At 40.4% G+C, this 23,911-nt stretch overlaps 1 protein-coding gene and 1 long non-coding RNA gene across 3 annotated transcripts in view; one reads left to right on the top strand and one right to left on the bottom strand.

The window, feature by feature from the left end:
* Window positions 1–15,182: 15,182 nt before the first annotated feature.
* LOC141959621 (uncharacterized) lies at window positions 15,183–18,632 on the bottom strand. The gene is made up of 3 exons (XR_012633479.1): window positions 18,517–18,632; window positions 17,713–17,967; window positions 15,183–17,322 (listed from the first exon to the last, which is right to left on the bottom strand). It is a non-coding gene; the product is annotated as an uncharacterized LOC141959621 (long non-coding RNA).
* Window positions 18,633–18,753: 121 nt separating this feature from the next.
* The window catches only part of ATP8A1 (ATPase phospholipid transporting 8A1), a 126,988-nt gene continuing 121,830 nt past the window's right edge, over window positions 18,754–23,911 (top strand). For both annotated transcript variants that reach the window (XM_074904721.1, XM_074904722.1), the window contains exon 1: window positions 18,754–18,989. In XM_074904721.1, the coding sequence (XP_074760822.1) occupies window positions 18,941–18,989 (49 nt within the window). In that variant the 5' untranslated portion in view covers window positions 18,754–18,940. The remainder of the gene's footprint in view (window positions 18,990–23,911) is intronic.

Here is a 23,911-nt window from a genome sequence, read left to right as displayed (position 1 = left end):
TGTTGATACTCAGGGAGCAGGGTAAAACCAGGTGAGGTTTTAAAAGCAGATGCTCTGGAAAAGTACACCCATGTTTACATGAAACAGTGCAGCAATACTCTAAGAAGGAAAAAACTGTATCTGAGTAATGAAATGCAGTGTAGTATGGCAACGACATTGCTGTAACACAAGTTTTTCCAGCCCTTGCTAGATTCTGTCCCTCTTGTCAGCCTCTGGCACTACCTTTTATGGGAAGCTTTGTTTCATATTTGATCATTTCTCCAGAAATCATGTCTACAGGTGTGGACTTCATAATATCTATGAGGAAAATAAGTACATGAAAACAAGCAATATTAGGCCAAAAGTTGCACACTGATTGTGGATAATGAGAAAAGAGGTAGCTGGAATACCACAGTAACACAAGGTTGGCCACAGACCCATATTAGTCTGTCTTTCTGCAGAGTGGAGTGGAGTCCCTGTGTCATGTTAGCCAGGGAGCTGACAGATGAAAAAGACACTTAAGGGGATTATTCTCTCTCTCATCATCCTGTCTTTAATGACCATGCATTCAACCTAGTAATCTGTGGTGGCGCATGATGCGAGATGGCACAGAATTGCTTCAAGTAATGAGGGTAATATCTGACGTAGAGGGAATAGCTTAGATCAGTGTTTAAAATTTAATTTTCTAGACATTTCAAATTATTCTTCACTTAACACTAATTTAATATTTAAATATAAGTCTCTTCAGGGAAAGGGAGACAGAGGAAATGTGAGTGTGATGCCAAGAAAGAATGACTTGGTGGTTATAATGAAACAGCTAATCTAGAAAGTTAAAGCAATGTAGAAGACTGAACTTTCATAGCTCTGCTTATTGGCTATATTTGAAAAATTACACAGATGTCTCTACTGTCTTGAAAGTTAACTGATGAATTGAATGTAATAGACCTTATTGTTGGCTCAGAAGATAGGGTGATATCACCATGAACCCAACTTGTATAATCCTCAAATTCTTAGTAACAGATCTCCTAGCACATCATGGTCTCTGTTCTCATTAGAGCCTGTAGCAAAAACAGAAGGCAAACAGCAAGGGAAAAGGCTCTTCCAAAAGAAAGTGAGGAACACAAACCAAAATTTCTTCCCATTTTTCCTATTTATCATTGTTACAGTGATTTATTATCACCTCAAGAACCAATTTGACATCTTCCAGATGTAAGGAACAATTTAAATTGAAGGAACTACTAAAATTTTTCTGAATTAAAAAAACCCCAACTGTAACCATACTGTTGAATGTGGGATACTGAAAAGACCTAAAGGCAGTGAGAGAATGAGAGTATAGTTTTCCCCCTGTTCCCTGTGCAGGACCTATCAAAGAAACAGACTGCAGTGAGGAGAGTCATGGGTTGGTCCCCAGACCTTGTAACATCAGTAGTAGTCACTCCATCAGGAAGGTGGATACAAAGGCTCAAATGCCATTTTTTATGTGGACAGTCCCACCTGTGCTGGTTTAATCCAAGAAAACAGACTTGTTCAAATTATCTCCACAGTGGAGACATGTCCAGTGTTGCATGTGATACTCAGAGCCCGAGGGAAGTTTGGACACCAAAGCCAAATTCCACCACTCCCCCAGAAAACAAAATAAGTCCTAAAGAATGAAGAAGGGTCAACACTTCTGTAATCAAGCACTAGGAATCTGCTGCTGTGACACTGTTGGCAGTTGAGTGAAATGTTTCTTTTCTAATCCTGTAGGAGCCTGTGCAATGTGCAATGTCTGCTTCTGCTTTCTTCCTGTTCTGCTGGGCATCAGCAATACCAACAGAACACCTTCTGTGTCATACATGCCTACCATTTATCTGTGAAAGCAGTGCTCTGTAGCAAGACCTTTCCTAATGAAAAAAAATACCAAACAAAACCACACCCCAAAAAATCAACACACACGTTTTCAAGGGTGGCATTAAAATGTAACTACAATTCTTTGTCTGATGTATTTTTAGAAACTAGGCAGACACAAATAGAAGAGTAGGTCTAATATTACTCTCATAAGTAATTACAAAACCAGTTTAATCAGATTTTGAAAATTTGTCTAAAAACATTTTTTATTTTCTTATTATACCCTGCCAATCACCCCATTAAACTATAACTTGGAATATTGCTCAATGGAACAACATACAGTAGAATTTAAAATCTATCTTACTGCCTTTCAAAATTCAAGACAGTGAAATAATCATTTGACATACACTTTAAAGAACTGGAATTCAAAAAATTTATTTTTTAAAAAGGAAGGAGAGGAAAAAATCCCAGATTAAGTGTTTACCATCTCTATGTATAATTGTTTAGATGCTCAAAGGTTTTGAAATGCCAAGATAAGAGCAAGAGGGGGAGATCAGGGGCAGAAGGTTGGAGATGAGGAGGGGAAGCAGCAAATGTTTCAGACTGAAACTGCTGAGTGCAGAGTTTGGCCAGTTAATCTTGACACAATCACATTCCCAATCCTTTCTGGACATTGCTTTTCTAAGGTTATTTAGTAACTGTTTTTTTAAAAAAAATCTTAAAGCAGAACTGAATTTCAATGTTATGGCTACTACTATTATGTTTGACAGACAGACAGACACATTTTACCCTATTATCTTAGCTTCTCAGGTTGTAAAAGAGCAATGCAGGCAAAGCCAGGAGGTAAGGCAAAATCACTATACTTGAAGTTCAGAGGGATCCTGAATTTCTAGACTGAGGCTTTTATTTTTAACTTACCATTGTGTCTTAATTGTTTTTCTTACTCATTTGGTATAGTATGTAACTATATTTCAAGAAAGAAGAAACTGATGAAAAGTAAAATTTTTTTCAGAGCAAAGAAAAGTTCCCATATAAAATGGCTCCAGGAAATGAGAAAAAAACAAAAACAAAACCCAAAAAGCCAACCAGTATATAAAGTTTAAATGTGTCCTCTAAACAGGAAGCAGAATCAATATCCCAAGCAAAACAACTGACTCATTTGACAAGTCCTTCTCCTATGTTCTAGAACATTCAGATGTGAAGGAGTGCAAAAAAAATTTTCTTAAAAAAAGCGGATAGTTCTCATTGTGTTGGAACACATGGCAACATTGGAAGAAACCAATGCATCTTTTACTAGTAAGTGAGAAGTAAATGTCTTTACTACCTTCTAATTTACAAAACAGAGCTTATATGGAGTAATTATTATCCCTGCTAGCAGGAATAATTTGAGAAGTATTCCATAAACTGAGTTAATTAAACCTATCCACCAAACAACAGCAGATAAAAAGAGAAAACACAGGTAAATAAAAATCTGGCAAGGTTAGAAAACACATGATTAAAATCTTGTTGAAAAAGTTTAATACAGGGGATATATTCAGTATCAGTCAGGGATGGGAGGGAAAGACAAAGAAAGGTAATCAAAGCAATGCACTTCTGTATAAAGCATATATTCAGTACAATGCTAGTTATTGGTAGCAAAAGATAATAATGTGCAAAAAAGCCTCAGACAGTCCGGATATGGAAATAAATTTTGACACAAATTTCCTAAATTATAAGGTTGATGAAGCCCAATCCTATGTAGACTTGCACTCTTGCATTCTTAAAGTAGTTTTGTTTATGTGTCACCTCACTGGTAACTCAGACTTTTTCCAGCCAGGTCCAACACTGATCACCAGCATTTTTCACAGTGGAGAGTTGCCAGGCTAAACAAAATAAAACATTTGGCAAATATTAGGACTTCTATGGTTACTTTTATTTTTTATTATTTCTTTCTAGTCTCGGTATCACTTTGTGAAAATAACAAACACAGACAAGAAAAGTAATTAGGATGAAAATAAGTCCGTTGCCAAACAAAATTGACCGTGTTATAAAATCAAAGTATGCAAGGAAGATTCAGGTCAAGTGGAATTATAATGATGGAAAACCCAGGAGGAGAATTCAAGGCCTATTTGTAAACTCGAGAGGAAAATCTACTGCTGTATTAAAGCATTCATCATTCCCTTCCTCTTCTCCACAGAAATAAGAATTTCCAGAGAATAACATATTTTTTGGCATCACAGCTGTATACACAATTCAGAGAATAGTTACTTTGTAATTCTTACAAAACATATCTCTGATAAACAGTACTTTATTTGAAGCTGCATTTCTTTTTGTCTTTTGCCTGTAATGATTAACATACCTGGGCCCTGGGCACCTGAAATCACCTGAAATTATTTCCTTCTTTGTTTTCATGAAGAAATATAGGTGTATATCTAGTGTGTGTCCCCATACATGCATGCACATATGCCATTTTATATCCTATTTTGAGGATTCAGACTTTTCCCTTTTTCTCATACTGAGACAGAAAAGGAAGATGTGAGTCTGGACATAGGAACAGGGAGGCCTGGCAAGGCAGGGACTGGTCTGGTGTATGCAAAACCCAAGTTAGGGATGGCAGCTAAACTGCTCGTGTAGGTGCCCCAAGCACAAGGACTGTGGAGAAACTGTGTTAATCTTCTGCTAACAGAACAGTTATCTCTGATCACTAAAACTGGTTCTTGCACATATCCTATCTTTTGTATTTGTTTTAATTTATTTTCAGGTGTATTGTCAGTTAGGTACTGAATAATCTTATATGGTTAAATCTGTGTCAGAATTATCAAGCACTGTTCTGATATACATGCTCTTCCATATATTTTCAGAATTATCATATGCATTCACATTGCAATGCCATCAGATAAATATTTTTGACAGAGACTCTTTCATCCAACTCGCCTTGCTGTCCCAGAGACAGGGTTTGCATCAGGTCGAGCAATCCTCAGATCTTTTAGAAGAGGATGATAACAGATTAAGCACATACTGAGAATGAGAGAAGTTTCTAGGGGTGAGAAAAGGCAAGCTATTTTCCTGGAAAGCAAGTGTTTAGGAAAACTACTGGTCTTTTTGTCACTGTGCTGGCTCTTGATCCTAGCACGCAGCTGACAAAGGCGTTTGTTCGGCCCGCTGCAACGGCACACAGGCAGAATGATTGCAATGCTGCAGTGCAACAGAGGAGTTCCCAACATAGTAAAGTTGCTCTTCAGCCACTCAACTGTCTGCTGCAAGGACAGAAAGGACTACACAAGTGAAAATTGCATCAGGTAGAGAGTATGTCCCGTTTCACTGTGTAATTATAAGCTCTTCACTACATCTCTTTTGCTCCCAGTGTAATCAAGTCACAATTTGAGTAAGAAAGGCACTCACCAGAGCAGTGACATCTTCACTTTAACCATATAAACAGTGGGTTTGGACCAATATACTAAGTATTTCATGGTAAAATATGAAACAAAATGGCTCATCTATAAAATACATGGACAAATTAAAAAAGAATGCCAAATGTATCTGAAGTCTGCAGAAGTACAGAACATTGAGGACTGCAGCCCCGACACAAAGCACGCGGTAGCAGTAACCTGTGCCTTAAGGCACGGCATGGTGCTCCAGCAAGCACTTTAACTTCAACCAACCTTTTTGCACCCAAATGGATAATGAGGATCCGTTCAGCACTTTGTCCAACTGTTCATCAAATGTATTGATTTTTATCAGTTCATAAACGCATATCAGTTTGAATTTGAAATCACTGTTGATTTAAGATCTAGATTAAAAATGAAGTTTAAAACCTAATTAAAGTGTTCCAAGGCATGAAAAGATTAGCTATGTTTATTTGGTGGCTGACAGATACTGCTAATATCTGAGACAAAATGTCTACAATAGATTTTTAAAACACCAAACATTTTTTTAATTAATTAATTCTTTTCAGAAAGCTTGTCAAGTAAAAACACAGATGGTGGTGATTGTTGTAAACTCAGTGATAAGCAAAATAAAGCAACTAAACCAATAATACTTGGCAAAGCAAATTTGAATCTTGTCAAACATCGAACTAAATTAATAAATACCATAGTATGTGCTCCTATAGCATACAACATGTGTCTTCTCAGACAGGATTAATTGAATAATTAATAAGTGCTGCGGAATGGGGAATGAATGAGTTCGCTATACTAATTCTTGTAAAAGTGATTACCAGCATCTCATGGGATTCCCAGTACTCTCCTTTACACTGTGAATGAATGTCCTACTTCAGTTTCATAAATGACCACTCACAATTGCTTTTTTCCTTCTGTGCTGTAATTATGTATGGAATATACATAATAAGATGATTGCTGCCAGCTAATATTTTTTCTTTTTCTCTTGCAGTTTATGTTATTGTCAAAAACAGTACAGCATTACAGTTGGCCATTTGCCTTCCACAGAAACAGAGGATTTTCATGCACAGGACTAAAAATCAAACTCATTTTACAGAAAAAAGCATGCTAAAGTTGTTCAGTCAGAGATTGTAAGGATAAGCTCAGGACTGCTTCTTTTACTCTCAGCTGTGTGTGCAAAGGCAGCGACTTCAACTGATAACATGAATTTTATTATCTGTCAAATGCAGTTTATAACAGGTGCTTTTTCAGTGACAACATCCACTTCCCCAGAATGATTTAATCACAAAGCTAAGTAAATATAATGTTCTTGCACAATCAACAAAAATGCAATTAGTGTATGTGTCTCCTTGGTTTTATCTTGACATTTTGGGCTTTAAAAGAGAGATCCAGCTTTTGCAGCCTCTGCCTCAGCCTTGTGTAAGGCAACATTTCTTGAAGCAGAGGTGCTTTGCACTGGCTAACACACTTGCACCAGCAGCACATCTGCATGACTCTTCAGCTTCCCCTTTAGACAGGGCCTACCTCTATCTTTCCTTTTCATGAGTGGCCTGTGATCATACTGCCCAAATATATTTGACACCCTCACATGGCAATTATAGCAGAAGCTACAGTTTTCTTCCAGGTGGCAACAGGCAGTTCCCATTAAGAGGAGAAAGACAGTAAGAGTGAAAGTCCCGGGAGTGCAGCTGCTGGCCACACTCACAGAGAGAATTGAGAGGAGGGAAGGGACCCTGCAGGAAACTGGGCAGGTTTCTGTTCCTCTCTGCTCCCTCCCTATGGGAGAAAGGAATCAGTTTCTTTTCACTGCCACATTTTCTTTGGGAAAGGACAGTAAGGCAAAGATCATGTGCTGAAAGCTGAGTCATTGCTTTGATTTACAAGGCAGTTGCAGTTCGTGTTTGATCACTGCACACTGAGTAATGATTCAACATTGCCAATCATTAGAGGCAACTCATCACCACAACTAAAACGGTTCTCCATAAATATACAGGAAATGCTTAGTATGACTATAAAATAATACATAATTTTATACATTGTTATTTTGAAAACTTTAGTTAGTTTTCTATATTTGCCCCTTTACTAGACCAGAATGAAAAGTAAGCAGTACCATTCATTTGTTCTAAACTAAGAATTTTATAAATGTTACCAAAAGCTATTATCAGCTACATTTTACTGGTAGACAGACAATTGTAGAAATCACTGCAGGAAATGAGAGGCATTATCTGGAGCTAAATTAACATCTGCTTTCTAGCTTAGTGAAGAAAACAAGTAAATAAAAAGGGGACACTGTCAGTGGGACACGCTGCTCTTTAATAAGAGTGAAGCGCCTTTACTTTTCTCCCTCCCCTTTCCCAGAAAAGCATCCAGTTTAGCAAATAATATTTTTATTTTCTGTATTTATACAGAAAAGTAATATTTACTTTCTGCTTAAATCAGCTCTTCATAGAGTTCATTTGGTTCAAGAACACTTTGTTCTGTAGATCCTAAGCACACTGCAGCTGTGTCTGGTATTGCCAAAATACAAATAGATTACCAACTCAGTGGGTTTTAAAGCCATAACTAAGCTTACTAAAACTGAGAAATTGCACAAACCACATTCAGTTCTATTAATTCCGATCTTTACATTCAGTAACACTGAACTGAGTTTATTCCAGAGCACTGCAGGGAAAAGTGACAGTGAATGTGATCTCTCCAGACCTAAGTTTACACCACGTATTTCTCTGAGTAGGAATAGCATCCTTTCCAGCAGGCTAATGTTTGAGAATTAAAATAATGTAAAAAGCAATATTTTTTTGGCTTAGAGGAAGCCAATCTTTATATTCTAGCATGCATAAAATTAGCTTGGTAAGAGATACAAAATGAAAACCAGCATTACTGAAGCTGATGGAGCTTTTGCAGCTGACATTAGATGAACTAGTTAAACTTCACCCATGGTGAATACTGATCTGTATTTCAAAATCTGAGTAATCATCTGCTTTAATTTCCAAAATTCTGACGTAATAGTGGTTTTACTTGGTAATCTACATTTTATGATCCTTTTCTCTCAGATGAGTCTCATGGAGTCTATCTGAATAGTTGTTGGTATCTCTAGAGAACTAAAAGATAAATGGAAATTGAACACTTGGAGAAAATGTTTTTTTTTAATTTCCCCTTCACTTATCTTTTTCTGGGATAATAGAGCTTTTTGATTTCTCTGAAATCATACCAACCTTCCACTATATTTGCATTCTGTTACAGATTTATTTATATTTAACATTTTTCTTTGGCCAGCAAAATAGGCTATGATGCTGGATTAGTGCTTTATTCATAGTGAGCTTTCAGATGAGTCACCCATATATCTCTGCAACAGCTGTTGCAGACCTTGTAATGCCATTAGGCTCTGACTCAGAGGAAGATGTTGCACTGGTGTGACTGTGGCTATAGTCTTAGTGATCTCTACAACACTGAAGCCATTCAATATAGATGATGGGAAAGTATCAATGAAATTTTGATGCAGAGCATATCCTGAAGGTATAATGCACACAATATGCACTTCACAAGTTTTGTGGCCTTTTCAGAACTTATATAGAAAAACACTGCAGAAGATGAGGAAATTCTACTTCCAGAAGTTCGTAACTGCTTCTTGTCAAAAAGGATTCACTTCCTACCTCGTGGTAAAAAAAAACATTTCCTAGCTCATGGTAAAAAAAAAAGAAAAAAAAAACACACTTCCTTGCTCATAGTAAAAAACAAAGCAAAAAGAAAAAGAAAAAAACCCTTCCTTGCTGATGATTTTAAAAAATCCCACCTCCTTGCTCATGGTAAAAAGCCTCTGCAGACCCACTGAAGATCATTAAAGTCCATGAGAACTTTTAGAGCTCCTGCTGAAAAAGTATTCATTCATACTACAGAATAAAATAGGTCCCATGTGATACCAGAAATTTCAGCAGCTTAGCCGGATGTCTGCAAAGGATCAGAAAGCATCTTATATATTCCCAACACTATTATAAAAGCTATGGTTTCTGAGTTCTGGGGAAGAGTTATCATAGAGACAGATAATGCTTGGCATTTTCAGCTTCAATGCCAAGAACTCTGCTAAGCCTCCACCTTTGAGCAATGACATCTGTAAAGAAACATTAAGCCCATCTTTACCTCTAAGGTCTGATATTTTAAACTGACACACTCAGCTAAATTCAGATTTAGAGCAGATAACCTGGGAACACATACATGAAGTACAGGCACTTGTCCTAAGTGCTTGGTAACTAAGAGCTGTGATCATCTTGTTTCTGCCAAGTCATCCACTCAGATAGCAGGCATTATTTTGGACTAATGGAAGATATATACCTGGCTCCTTGCACACCTTCCTAACACTCCACTTGCCAGTCAATGCTCATTTCATTTGATTTCATTCCACTGCCTTTATCTGAGAATGTCTGTGATTAATCTGGCCTATTAAGATATAAACAAAGCAATAGAGATGTGCATACAGAGATTTAACAGACTAATCATGCAGCATGTTTCTGAAAAACAGAAATAGAAGAGCACATAATTGTTATAGTGTGAAGATACATAAATAAAAAGGGAGCCGAAGAGAATGAGCTAAATCATTTGTTACACTGTTGATTACTCAGACTGATAGAGATTTTTTGGCATGTCAAACATCTCAAAAATAAAACATAAATTCTCACCTCCCTAACACAGAATAATGGGCATCTGTTACATTCACTCTATCTATATTAGAACCTCTCAAAGCTTTTTAGAGACTCCTACCACGCTGCATGTTTTCATCCTGTAATGAACCCAGCACAAGGACATTATTCTGTTTAAAGGTCATGCAAAGCATTAGCTGAGTACACTCTTTAAGAAAAATATTTCATACATGCACCTGGTTAGACTATTTCATAAAGACCCAGTGTTGCAAGGTTTTGAGTACATGAGCCATGATCTCATTCCTCAGATTTATCTGTATTTATTACCTATGTAAAAGAGAATACACATTGTAAATGCTTACAGTTACATCAACACAACTGATCAAGTTTATCAAAGAGATAGATGAAAATAATGCTGTTCTGTAATGGTAAATATTATCCCATGGCAACTAGACATATGCCAAATCCAATGTCTGCAAATGAATGGGTACTCTTAAAGTGAAAGTGGGATGTTTTAGTCCATCACATTGGTTGTTCAAAAACTCCTGAAACAAAATACATGAGAATCTTCTTTTTTGGAGTGTGTTATTGCTGCCTTTCTATCTAGGTACTCTTACAGCTCTCTTCACTGTGATACTGCAGAGCTAAATGAACGCTGAAGACCGAATTTATTGTAGTAGAAAGTAAAATACCATGTCATGTACATCCAAAACATGCTAGACATAATTACATTCTTCATTTAGTAATAACACTCTTCTAAAGATTATATGAGAAAGCCCCTTTGACCTTCATATTTTTATAATTATCCCACACTACCTTGCTGCAGAGAGGACAGAAAGAAAATGGATAACGCAATAGGTCAGATTATTGCAGAATAATCCTGTTTTATAGCATAACATTATTTGGCACTGTATTTTTTAGTCAGAAGAGGTTTGTGGTTTGCTTTTACTGACTAGATAGTAACATGATGGGTTTAAAACTACTGAAAAAAATTCTGGGCAGTATCCTTGCACTCCTAAGGTCAATAGCAAAAAAGAACTGTCATGTCCAGCATATCCAGGATTCCTTTCTGAGCTTTTCTTTTTACTGAAGGATGTGGAAGATGTCAAAAGAAAGTTTTCACAGAAGTATGAAAAAGAAACTTCTTTGAGAACTCAGGAAAAGTGATTTGTGATCAAAGTCTAAACTGGACAGTGTTTCATGAATAAGTTAAAGCCTGTAAGATTCAACAGGCAGCCAGAATGCTGTGATTTCTTCTAAACTGGCTCTGTAGCCTTACAGTGAAACTTCCTACAGTTTCAAAGGCATTCTAGAATCAATGATTTAAAAATCCATCATGCAGGTTATTTTCATTAGGTTTCATTAAAACTATAAGATTTAGATCTAAACCATCTGATGCCTTTATTGCAAAGTTATCCTTTTACAGATGGACTAATATCCTCCCGGAACCACTGGCTGAAGCATGCAGTAAACTCCATGAGTATACTTACAGTCACAAGTTTCAAGCCTTACCTGTTGCTGGAGTTGTTTGATATTTGGTTATTACTCAAAAGAGTCAAAGAGCTGAGACTCTTAACCAAGGATTAGGACAACCACCCACCCCAGTGTCACACACCAGACATTTGTGCATGATTCTGTAGAAAGCATGAGCTTCCTGATGTCCTAGGAGAGGTGTACTTTGGTAGCTAAATACACTTTATCCAGTGTATCCACTTTAGTTTTAACTCACAGGCCAGATCTTTCCTCCTTTGATTTGTACAATGTTCCCTTACAATCTTCCCTACTCACGAGTAGTTCCTGACTCCAGTCCTCAGTGCTGCAATCCCAATTCATCCTTCCTGGCACACAGTTGTCTTGGGAAGTGCCATTGAAAAGCACAGGAAATATTTTTTTTTTCTTGGTTGAATGTTAATCTACTAATGGCCCTCCTGATACCAGGGAAGACACTGGAAAGAGCTATTACAGAAGGGAAACCTGCTCTCTCCCGGTAGTCCTAGGAGAGAATATATTTGGCAAACTGTGTAATCTTCAGAGATTTGGCTGTCAAACACTGACTGCACTGGGAATCTGCAAGCTCAGATGTACTGAGTCCAATTCGCCCAATTTCATTTGACTTTATTTTCAATTTCTTCTGAGCAACATCATAAAGCTCTCCTCTGACGATCAGACAGATCACCTCCATCTCAGCAAAGGTTCTGCAGCTTCTCAACTAAATGATCAGTTAATATTTAACGTAGGATTCCCCCACCACACACTATTTTCTCCCTCTCGAAAGGCTGCCTGCTCATATTTGGGTGCAGCGAAATCAGTGAGAGACAAGGCAGCATGGAGATCTGTTTCCAAGCTCAAATCTGCTACACTGCAGGACAACAGATAGTGCCCGTTGTACTGCCCTACTGCTACAGAGAGAATGACACCTGCTCACTCTTTTCAAAACAGGGAGCTGACTCTTGTACTATATTGATTTGTTTAACAGAATCTATTCTGCTTTGGGTGGATTTCAGATTGATGATGCATTTTTGGTTTATGATTTCCTTTTCTTTACTAGCATTTGAATGCTCCTGCTACCATAGCTCCCGGTGGTATCTATACCAATAGATATATAAATTGCTTGGAAGTGCTTTTTGTAACTGACTGCTGGGAAAACTGGAAGCATTTTTGACAGAGGTTCTCCTTCTTTCTCCCAGAAACATGTATCTAATTGGATATGAGTATTTTAACAATGCTATCGGAAAAGTATCTGCAGATTTAAAATTTTTATTTTAAATTTAAACTTCAGGGCCCTCGTTCACCATCCAGTTATTCCACATTTACAGTGTCATAACATCTTTAAAATTGAAAGTGTTAAAGACAGCATAAAATAGAGGAAAGCAGCAGCAAATTATACTATTGCTATCAATGGAAATCCCTATAACTTAAAATTTTCACCAATTTATCGAGGTGAAAGTAATCACTGAACAGCAGGATTAAATGGTCATGTTATATAATTAAGACCTGTGTACATTACTTGTCCTTACCCTCTTAGCATTTTTTTACATGGTTTGCCCTCACAGAAAAAACCAATCTAACATAAACATCTGCATTTTTCTTCTCTTCTGTGGTTTTAATCTAGTATTTGCATAAGCGTGTGATGAGCCACAAAGAGGCCATCTGGTTGGCCACGCTCTTCCTGATCCATTCTATTTATGTGCCAACAATGCTTGCTCCCGTGCCATGTTCCTTGTGTGACAGATCTGCTCGCCATGATATTATACTGAAACTACCAGCACAACTGCTTTGGTTTCTGTCTGCTGAGCAACGGGTGCTTGTGTGTTTGTTGCAGCTTCACAAACATCAAGGGATGCCTGCAGAATGCTACAATAGCCTTGAACCCACTATGAATGCCAAGTAGTCTGGCAAGAGTTCAAATCTTTGCCTTGCTTTCTGGCAGTTTTTATTTCAGGCATTATGTTCTTGATCCTGATATTTTCTACAGCTGTGAGTGACTATCAAGAGAGTCACATACAAACATGGACTTTCATGTTTTCCTTTAGCAGTCTGCTTTTGTCTGACTGCTCTTCCTGTTTAACCTGTGGTAGCATATGAGGTCCTGTGGGTACAGCAGCTAGGTACTGGCAATCCTGTAAGAAATTCTCTCTACCATGACCTAGATCTACTACTTAAAGACCACAGTATTGAACACCTTCTATGAAAGGCTAAGCACTGTTAATAGCACTATTACTGAGGCCAGGACCACACTGTAGTGGGGCTGGCACTACTCAAATGAATATCAAGAGAGAAATTTTCCTGCAAACAGCTCAAATCACAAAGAAATGGAATTAAAGCTGTCAGAAAGTGTTTATCCAAGGTCACACAACAAGTTCCTTGGCACACTTAGGAAGAGAATATAGGTATCTCACTTTTTTATACTCCTGTAAAGGTGATAGTACAAATAAATATGCAATCCCCAAACATGCATCTCTTGCTATGTCATAAAGTTACCCTAAAATCCATTCAAAAGGTAAAAGAAAGCTTCCAAAGTTGAGAATTTGGAAGTCATATGTGACAACTCCTACAGAAGTATATGGCACAATTAGGATAGCAGAGGTTCCCAAGGATCGCTTCTCACATAGCCTCTCTTTCTGTCTATATCCATCTCATCATTCTTAAATGCAAATTGAGTTATTGGAGTGTATTTTGGGAAAAGATAACTTCCCTTCCCTCCACATGTAAAAAAAAAAAAAGCTATGTTGCCCATCTTCTCAGAAAAGGATAATGAGGTGGATTTTAAGAAGTACTGATAGGTTCACTTTTGTTGACCAGAAAGAATGTTTCTGACAACATGTTTAATATCTCTACTGTCTGTCCAAGGCCAAGCTAGAAAATAGACCAAGAACTGACCATAACTACATTGCATCATTGTGGACATCTGTAAGTAGACTGCTTCCAACTACCACAGATCTCTTCAGGAACTAGGTTCTTTGATGCTGCCACAAGGTGTTACAGGATGCACACATTTCCTTGCAGATTTCCATTGCAAGCAACTGTGGGTTTTGGTATAAACCATGGAATTATGTATCGCTAAGTCTTTTTCCTCCAGTGCCCTGAACATGAATCTAACAGTGTATAAAGGAAATTTGAGTAAAGAATGTTTAGGCTCAGGTGTAGAGCTGGGTCTACAAAGAAAAGGATATCTAGATGTAGCCTTTATACTCTGGATATGTAGCCGTTATACTCTGGATCTGCTTAGTTTCTGTTTGTCTGGGGTTTTTGGCCTTCCTATGCTTTGTTTATGCACTCAGACATTGCTACAGCAACTGAGTGAAAAACCAAGAGGAATGCCTTCAAGGGTTTCTATAAATCAGCCTAGAGGTTGAATTATCTGATGTGTTTTGTGGTATGTTCTATATGTTTAAATATCCACTTCAGGGGATTGAGGTTTCTTTCATTAACATATCTGGCCTCAGGGAAGGAGAAGTTTTGTCTTTTGTAATCATAAAGGATGCACACAATATAAATTTATACTGGCTTGTACAGATCAAACATTCTATAATGAAAACTTCACAACCTGTTTCCACAGGTGATCTGTTTTTAAGCCAGAGGGATGGGGAACAGAACAGTTAAGGGCAAAGCATCATTACATAAACAATAGCAAGTAGAAGACAAATCTTCATATCTTGAAGTGAGATACTGATAAGTACATGTGAACACTGAACAGTCTTTGCTGGCTTAGAGTATAGGACAGTTATTGTTTCTGATGTCACATCTGGGCAAACAAGATTTGCTGGTTTCTGTTAAACCACACAGAGAACTATCAGGAATTTCACTGGGAGTACTTGAAATATCAGCAAAGAAAAGTCAAATAATTTAAATAAACTTGCTTTGAAGATTTATTTATCTGAGAATAATCAAGCTTAACATAAGAGATTTCAAACTTTATAAAATAACAATGAGTTGACATATAACTTTGTAAATTTCTTCTCTGGGAGGCTACTACAGTGGACAGTTGGTATATTGTAAATAATGGAAGCTTCTAAAGTTCTAATAAGCATTTATACCATTTGCAAGAACAGATTTCAGTTGGGTGAAGTGGTCTATACAACCGAAAGCCATTAAAGATGAAGTGGTGAGATAAGGCTGCCTCACCACAGCTCAGTCTAATCCATAAAACTATGAAGTAGTATACATAATATTTTTGACAGACAAATAGACTTGTAATCAAGGTATTTTACCAGCTCAACGTTTCAGCTGACATTGCAAGGCTTTTTCTCCATCTGAAATAACTTGCATATATTTAAAAAATTAGGTTGCTGTCCTCTTGTGTGCCAAAAGGTAGTGCTAATAAATAAATCCTAATAAATTGCTATCAGTTCCATTAGAGCTTCCACATATTTCAAAATACACATTGAAATCAAAGAGGAAGCTCAAACTAGAGTGTCATTTAATCTTTAAAGCATAATATAGGTATACTGTTTAATTTACACCTTTGCTGGAAAGCTGACTGGCTTGCTTCCGTTTTGCAGCCCTGTCATGCACATTCCAAAGAAGTGATGATTCAGAAACAAATATTGGATTCCTTAAATATAGAACGCACACTCAAGCGTGCGCAACTGTGTGTACTCTCAGGTTAAAAAGCTGCAGAAGCCTTTTCTGACCTGTTTATATCAAAATGAGAACGGTGGTATACAGAGCTGGAAACCACTTGAGTGACACAGGCTGCATTTACCATTGAAGAGGTGAAGGGATGGACCTCATACACCTGATTTCCAAAGGAATTAAATAAATACAAGGGCCAGTTGGTTCTGCTGGCAGATCTTGTGGGGGGAAGGGAAAAAGGATAGAGACTGCTGGCCTTCTCTTGCAATAATATTTCAAGTGGATGGGGACTGTTATGTAATATAGTTGTTTCCTACATTTGGAGGACATCTGGATGAACTGTTGTGTAACTAAATGGTTAAATGTGTTTAGCTTACCAGCGAGGCTTTGTAGAATAAAAACTGGAGAATTTATTAAGTGATGGTAAGATTTAATAAAACCCCATTCCTTATCTTTTTTTTCAAATATTATTTGTACTATAAACTAAAAAAAGGCTTTTTCTTTAAAAAAAAAAAAAAAAAAAAGGGCGATATTAAGCATTCACAATAACTCAAGTATACCAGGAATAAAGCTACTGATTTTGTTGCTGTGCTGTTTTGTGATGTGGATAGTGATCTTATTTGTAAAATAACTATTCACAATTTTAAATAGCACTTGGCAGCATTATTTTAGTATCTTCTCTACTCAAGTGGGTAAATTTCCAGTTGCCCAAAGGCACTGGTAATTAGCACCACTTGCCAGGGATCTTGCAGCCAAAAAAAGTTCAGACATAAAATGGGATTTAAAAGTGGATTTAAGTGACAATCCTATTTGTCACAAGCATTGCAGTGATTTGGGGTAAAATGTATGTTGACTGGCATGCATATAAATTTATAGTGAGTTTCAGTCTGGTTGCAGTCTTTTAACAATAGTGTAGCTGCTGTGAACTGCAAAAAACCCCACACGCAAAATCCTTTTTCATGAAAGGATCCTATTTATGCTGGGAGGGTTATATATATGTTGAGTCTCCTAAATGACTGCTTCAGTCAGGCTTCAATGGAATCTCAACAGAAAACTAAAAGCTGTTTCTTAGAGAAATTAATGCATTGGCCAAGCCTCTGCCCACGGCTGACTGACCTACACTGAGTATTTCTTAGAACTGGATGAGCAGTGCATGCACGCATTTGTTTCTCCAGTAAAAAATCATGAAGAGAGATCTTTCTACAATCTTTGTTTCTGGTTCAGAAAAAAAAAACAAAACTGACCCCCCCCAAAAACAAACAAAAACAAAACTACAAACAACCCACTGATTGCTGCATAGGATGATGCAGAGGAGCAATCTCCTTCGGAGAGGAGTCCTCCAGGACTTTTCTGGCCCATGGCTTGAAAAAAAAAGCTGCATTTATTTCCCAGTGTAGTCTTTTGTGAAGCAAAGTATTCCTCTTTCCTGGGATCTAAGAAAAACAAAATTTTGGTTTACTTTTCTCCATGAATGACGTGCTGCCCGATCGATTTACACAGATTAAATTTATACAATTTTATCAAACAAAAAGACTAACTCTGCTGCTGTTAAGACTAGATATATCTTATTTTCTCATGCCATAGATGTATGCCCTGTAAAGAAATCTGCAGCAATCCCACATCTGTAATCTGACAGTGTTATGTATTTTCTGGAGGAGACAATGGTGGCCTTTAGTGAACATGTCAGCCTCAAATCCTCTCAAGATTCATGGGACAACAGTAGCTTTATTCTATTTCATAACTTCCATCATCCTCTAGGCAGTCAGTATGCTCTATGCCTGAGTGAAATGGATGCAAAACGTAAGTATGTCAAGAAGACCTACCTCCAAATCCTATCACCTTTCCTATTTTCATTTTCATCGTGTTTTTGCTGTGGCTGTTTTTATCGAGACGTAGGGACAACGTGCCAGAGACACGCTGCTCAGCCTGTTGCAGTCACCCAAGTGTCACGTCTGAGAAGTAAAACTGTCGCCGCTGCTTCAGCCCGAGGCATCTGCAGCTGGGACCTCCTTTCCACCAGCCCACACAAGAGGAGAGCCTGGATTCACACTGACTCAGGGCTGCCAATCTGCAGCACTCTAATTTATGAGAAATTAAAAATAAAAAAATTAGGCGAGAGTTTGAGAGCTGCCTGTCAAGCAGAGAGCGGCACTAACCCTCTATCCCCCCGAATGAGGGCTTGAGAGCAACGTTTCAAATTCCCTCTCCGGACGAACGCCTCCCACCCCCCACCGCGCCCTTCGCTTCCTTTATACCTCGACCAAAGGACGGGAGGAGCCCCCTCTGCAGATAAGCAAGGCCGGGCCGCCCTGCAGGCTCCCCCCCCGCCTGCCAGCCCTGCAGGCTGCCCGCCCGGCCTCCTGCCCTCCGCCCGCCGACACGCCCTATCCAGGCCGCCGCGCCGGCCGCACCGCCCCCACAAGCGTGCGCCCACACGAGGATCGCCGCCCTCCGCAGCCCACCTCGCCCCGCCCGGCCCCCCGCCGCTGCCCGCCCCGCCGAGGCTGAGCTCCACCGCCTCGGCTGCCGGGGACGGAGGCACCGGCCGCCCTTCTCGGGGGCTGCCCCCGCCCGCCCGCGCCCCTCTGCCGGGCAGCGGCCCGGGGCTCGGCGCGTTCCATTCTCACGGGGGCGTAGGGTGTCACATGGGAAACCCTCCGCTCCTTCCAGCAGCGGGACATAAACCGCCCGTAGCGCCGGTGCGCGGTTAGACGTAGCGGCCCGGCAAAGCCTGAGCCCGGCGGCGGCGGGACATGGCGGCGGGACGAGGAGGCGGGGAGGGGGGCGGAGCCGGTGGTTCCGGAGGGGGCAGGCGCCTGCCGCCGCGGCTGTCAGTTAGGAGCGGCGCCGCCAGCGGAGGGAGGCGCAGCCGGGGCGGGAGCCTGTCGCCTCGGTCTGCCGGAGGAGGAGCCGCCGCCGCCGCGTCCCGCTGCTGCCGGTGCCGCCGCCCTCGCCCCGGGGCTCGCTGCGGCGCGGGGCGCGCTCCGGCGTGCGGCAGGTGCAGGGCGCGCGGGAGGAGGCGGCCGCGCCACCGCTCCCCGCCCGGCGGCGATGCCGGCGGTGCAGAAAACGGTGTCCGAGATCCGCTCCCGCGCGGAGGGTAAGTGCCGCCCGGCGTCCGCCTCTCCCCGCCCGCGGGGAAGGACGGGGGGAGCCCGGCCGGCACTCCGCGACCCTCCGGCGCGGAGCTGCGGCGGGGTCTGCGCCGCCTGGCCGGGAGGGGGCGGCGGGGAGACGAGGAGGCGGCGGGACCCGGTGTCGCGCCAGCTGCTGCAGCGCCGCCCGCCGCCCCTTACCGCGGCCTCCGGTCGCGCCGTGCGTCTCCCGCCGCCTCCGGCGGGGCTGCGGCGGCGGGCGCTTGCCGCGGCCGCGCATCGACCGCCGCGCTGGGCGTGAGCGTTGCCGGTGGCGTGGCGTGCTGCGGGCGGTCTCGTGTGCATGGCTGCCCCGTATGCAGGGCTGCCCGTGTCTGCCGGGGGGCGGAGAGCCCCCGGGCAGCGGTTCACGCGTCAGCGATGGCAGCGCTTCAGGGCGAGCGGTTGTTTTGTGTTCCCCGGTGTCTGGCTGCACGGCCCGCCGGCCCCGAGCGGCGAAGGGGCGAGGCAGCGGTGGCTCACGGCCGGGATAGTCGTCCCGGGAATAAGTCGGGTACCGCTTCAGTGCGCAGTGTGTAACCGCACGCTGGTCGCGACAGGGAACCGGTTCTGGTACAGGGAACGTGCCGGAACGCTTCAGGCCATGCTGCTGTTTCATGCCTAACTCAGGGTTAGGGTTGCTCAGCCTTCCGATAACAACATGTCAAGAACTGCTTTGTAAAAAGAATTACTGCAGTGAAATTACCTCAATGTCATATGTATTGCGTGCAAAAGTAAAATTTGAAACCACTGGTACCAAAGCATCAGTCTGTTGGGACAGTATCCGATTTTCAGCTGCTGTAGGTGATGGCAGCAGTGTCACTGTAATGACACATACTCCCTGAGGCAGGTGTGCAGGTCTTAGCCCTTTGTCTGAAAGTTTTTGCACTGAAACCATTACATCAGGCTGATTATTTTTTGCTTTGTTTGGCTATATAAGACAGCAGAAGCGTTCTCCCTGTATCTTTCTTCTTCCAAACAAAGGGTTTTATTTTCTCCGTGTGCTAGGAGGAGCATGAAGGAACATAGATTGGACGTTAAGCTCTTGATGTTCTTTTCTCTTTCTCCCATGTTACATGCCTTCCTCCCCCAAAAGTAGGTCTGTAGGAGGTCTGGCTCTGCCTCTACCTGGGAAATGTTATCTGGCCAAGAAATAGAAGAATAGATCTTTCTGAGAAGGGAAGAAAGAAGGTACACCCTTCCAGGGAGATGTTTGAAATGCGTTTACAGACAGAGCAGCTGTGTGGCTGTACCAACAGCGATTAGACGCATATGTTAAATGTCCAAGTTTTTGGTGCTTAATTTCGGTTCTTTTCCAGTCATTCTTTTAAAGACAGTGGATTTTCACTGCAAGATTAGCACAAATAAACTGAAAAAATTGATGCTCTCTTTAAAATGATCCAATTACAGGAATCTTAGTGGTTATTAAATCAACAAATATGATGTTCTCTAAAGGTAAATGTCTAAGATGTGCAGATGCAGTAAAAAGAAAAAGAGTGTAGCTTATTTCAATAGTGTTAAAGGTTGGATGACTGTAAAACAGTTTAATACAGGGTTTAAGAGGTTTCTCAAAAATACTGAAAATAGGTATGAACCTTCTTCTAAGAAACAACTTTTGGAAAATGACATGATTTTCATCATAGCAATGATGTTATTGACTCATACTGTACTATATATACTATTACCCCAAGAAAATAATCAAAAAACTATTCTGTTTACTTACTCCTAGATTAATGTGATGCTTATTAGTTCATTTTATTTATGTTCAGTTCAGTTTGTTTATACTCGGTTCATTCACAATGAAACCAATTTCAATGAGTCTTTTACTTCCCTTTTTCTTTTTGAGATTAATGGCTCCCAATCTAATTAGTCCACACATTTGGATTGTGTGGCTGGCATTTGTAAACAGTTCTTCATAAGTAAATGTTACTGTTTTCTAAAAGAGAACTCCAGAGTGCTGCAGTGTGGGTCTCATTCCTAGTGTTTCACAGTGACATAAAGGAACCATAAAACCCTAGCTCTGGCCTCCACAGGAGCCTCTTGGATAAGTGCTGTGCAAGTGATGATAAGACTGCTTTCTGAGACCTCCACCAAAGTCCTACCTACAGTGCAGAGTAGGAAATTCTTGTTATTGGCAGCATTCCTGTGTGGTCTTTGGAAGGCTCTGGTACTACTGTAATCACAAACAGCAGCCTACGTAAGTGCTGTTAGGGCATGGACCATCCCTTAGAGCAGCCTAAGACTTGTGGGGTCTGGTAGGGAAGCTTAATATTACTTCCCTTAATCTAGGTTGTTTGGTTCTTATTGTATCTTTGGGGTTAAAACATCATTTTTCTTTTCTGTCACTGCAGCAGCTAATTTCTGCTTCAGAGACCTTTTCCACGGATCATGAGCTACCTTATCAGTCTGGACTGTCTTGACATCTCAGAACTAAGCTCTCTCTGACATGAAGAGATAGTAATACTGTTAGAGAAAATCAACTGGTGTGTTCAGATGAAACTAAATCAGGTCAGGACAGTGCACACAACTATCATTCCCAAGAGTTGGTCAGCAGTCACACAGAGGAATTCACACTACAGTCTGTAAATTATTACAAAATAAAAATTGTAGGTGTTTTAATATCTGTAAGACAACATGCTACCTGCATAGAGAAAGGAACTTGTTCAAAAAGGAACTATTTTCATGGCACTTTTTCAAACCTGTGCAGGTTCTGGTGTTCTTCATGGCTGATGAAAGATAACTGGGCATGCTTAGAATCTTTTTTTAAATAGAATTTTGTTCTTGTTATTCCTGTTGCAAGGAGGAACACTTGCAGTTTACCACAAGCATAGGAAACATAGCAGTCCTAAAGTGGTATGTGTACCAATAAAGTCTGGAGGCATGGAAGGTCTGGCCCTCCTAAATGAATTTAGCAAAGCTCTACCTGTGTTTTTACCACCAGTAACCTGAGTTCAGAATCCTGCCTGGGCTTCAGACATTTGGTGCTGTGGAAATAGCATTGGTGTCAAGTATTCTGCAGTTACAAAACACATGGGGAATCTTTGAGTAGTGTAGTCTACATCTAGCCTTATTAAATACAGTAATTAACTATGATTGTTTTAGCTATATATAACTACACATTTAATATATACATCCATTAAATAATATGAAATGGAATCATTCAAAGTGTTTTGTTTCTTTTGAGAGACTCTGGGAGACTGGAATTGTGGTTGAGAGTTCTTAGTAGGATTCTCCTGAAGTTTAATGCTTTTCTTCTGTGTATTGGTGGAGTTCAGTGAACTATATAAGGTCACTGAGAAAGGGTAGAAATGTGAGATGCCTTGGTGCTGCCTAGCAACAACAGTAGGTAATAACTAGTTCTTTATATCAGTGGAGGTAAATGCCTATATGAAAACTAGGTGAAGCTGAAATTGTGCAAGATGAGATGACTTTAATATCTTCTTCATCAGTGACATAGTGGGGTCAAGTGCACCATCAGCAAGTCTGCAGATGACACCAAGCTGAGTTGTGCGGTTGACATGCCCAAGGCACAGGATGCCATCCAGAGGGATCTTGACAGGCTTGAGAAGTGGGTCCATGTGAACCCTCATGAGGTCCAACAAGGCCGAGATCCTGCACCTGAGTTAGGGCAACCTCTGGTATCAGTACAGGCTAGGAGATGAAGGGATTGAGCAGGCCTGCCAAGGATTTGGAGGTACTGGTGGATGAAAAGCTGGACATGAGCTGGCAATGTGTGCTTTCAGTCCAGCAGGTCAGCTGTATCCGGGGCTGCATCAAAAGAAGTGTGGCCAGCAGGTCAGGGGAGGGGATTCTGCCCCTCTACTCCACTCTGGTGAGACCCCACCTGGAGCACTGCATCCAGCTCTGGAGTCCTCAGCACAGGAAAGACACGGACCTGTAGGAGCAGGTCTATTCTTTGACTTTGGACAAATTAAAGGAAATCCTGAACCAAAACCTCAGTTACTTATTGAAATTCGTGGTGGTTTGTGCTTATCCGATAATAACTTCCAGGTTCTGTGTTCTGCTAGCAAATAATTTCAGAGTGCAGAACAAAATATTATGTACGGTCATTCTAGTTTATGCAACAGCTTTGTAAATGAACTATTTGTTTAGGGTAATAGTAGCATTCCATTGATATCAAAGCATATTCTTAATGGTTTTGGCCCTGTAGTGACATAAAATAGTAAAACAATCAATGTATTATCAGAAAGTTTGATTCTGAGTATTAAGAGGAAATTAGTTTTGAAACTTGCCATTGCTATGTCATCAGTTGTCAGAGTAGTATGATGTGTTGGCATTTTCTATTATTCTTTTTTAAGTGATGACTTACAGGTTTTTTAAAGTCAGATGCCTTTCTGTCAGTGGGGGCATGTAAATAACCTATGTCATAGAATCTGTTTGATAATTCAGCTGTGGTCAAATATCAGTTCAACTCTGGTTAAATATCAGCAATGTTGCAAGCCACAGCAGAAGAAGAAAAGTCTTGGAATGTATTCATTCTAAGTTCTGAATGTCAGGTCTTACTAGTATAGCATCACAGTTCCTGTCTGAAATGTAATAATTGCTGGTTTACTCTTGTTACGTATATAAAAGACTTGAAAATTGTTACTAAGAGTACTTCAGAGTTTGTTGTGATGTTAAATTGTTGTGGCCTTTAGACCAAAAAGAGTGGTGCTACTTTTAAGCCCTGGAATTAAGCTTTTCTGACAGGTTAGTGCAATGAATAAACAAGAAGTTAGGTGAATATCAGTTTAATACCTGTAACACAGCAATAACTACACTTAAAAAAAAGAAAAAAAAAGAGTAGAATGTTTCATCTTAAATTCTTACTCTCCTTCTTCACACTGTTTTTTTTTGTAATCAGATTTTGTAACAGCAGATGCTCTGC

The sequence above is a fragment of the Athene noctua genome, chromosome 4 (assembly GCF_965140245.1).
Source record: "Athene noctua chromosome 4, bAthNoc1.hap1.1, whole genome shotgun sequence".
In the NCBI taxonomy this organism is placed as follows: domain Eukaryota; kingdom Metazoa; phylum Chordata; class Aves; order Strigiformes; family Strigidae; genus Athene; species Athene noctua.
This window is presented reverse-complemented; position numbering and strand designations above follow the sequence as displayed.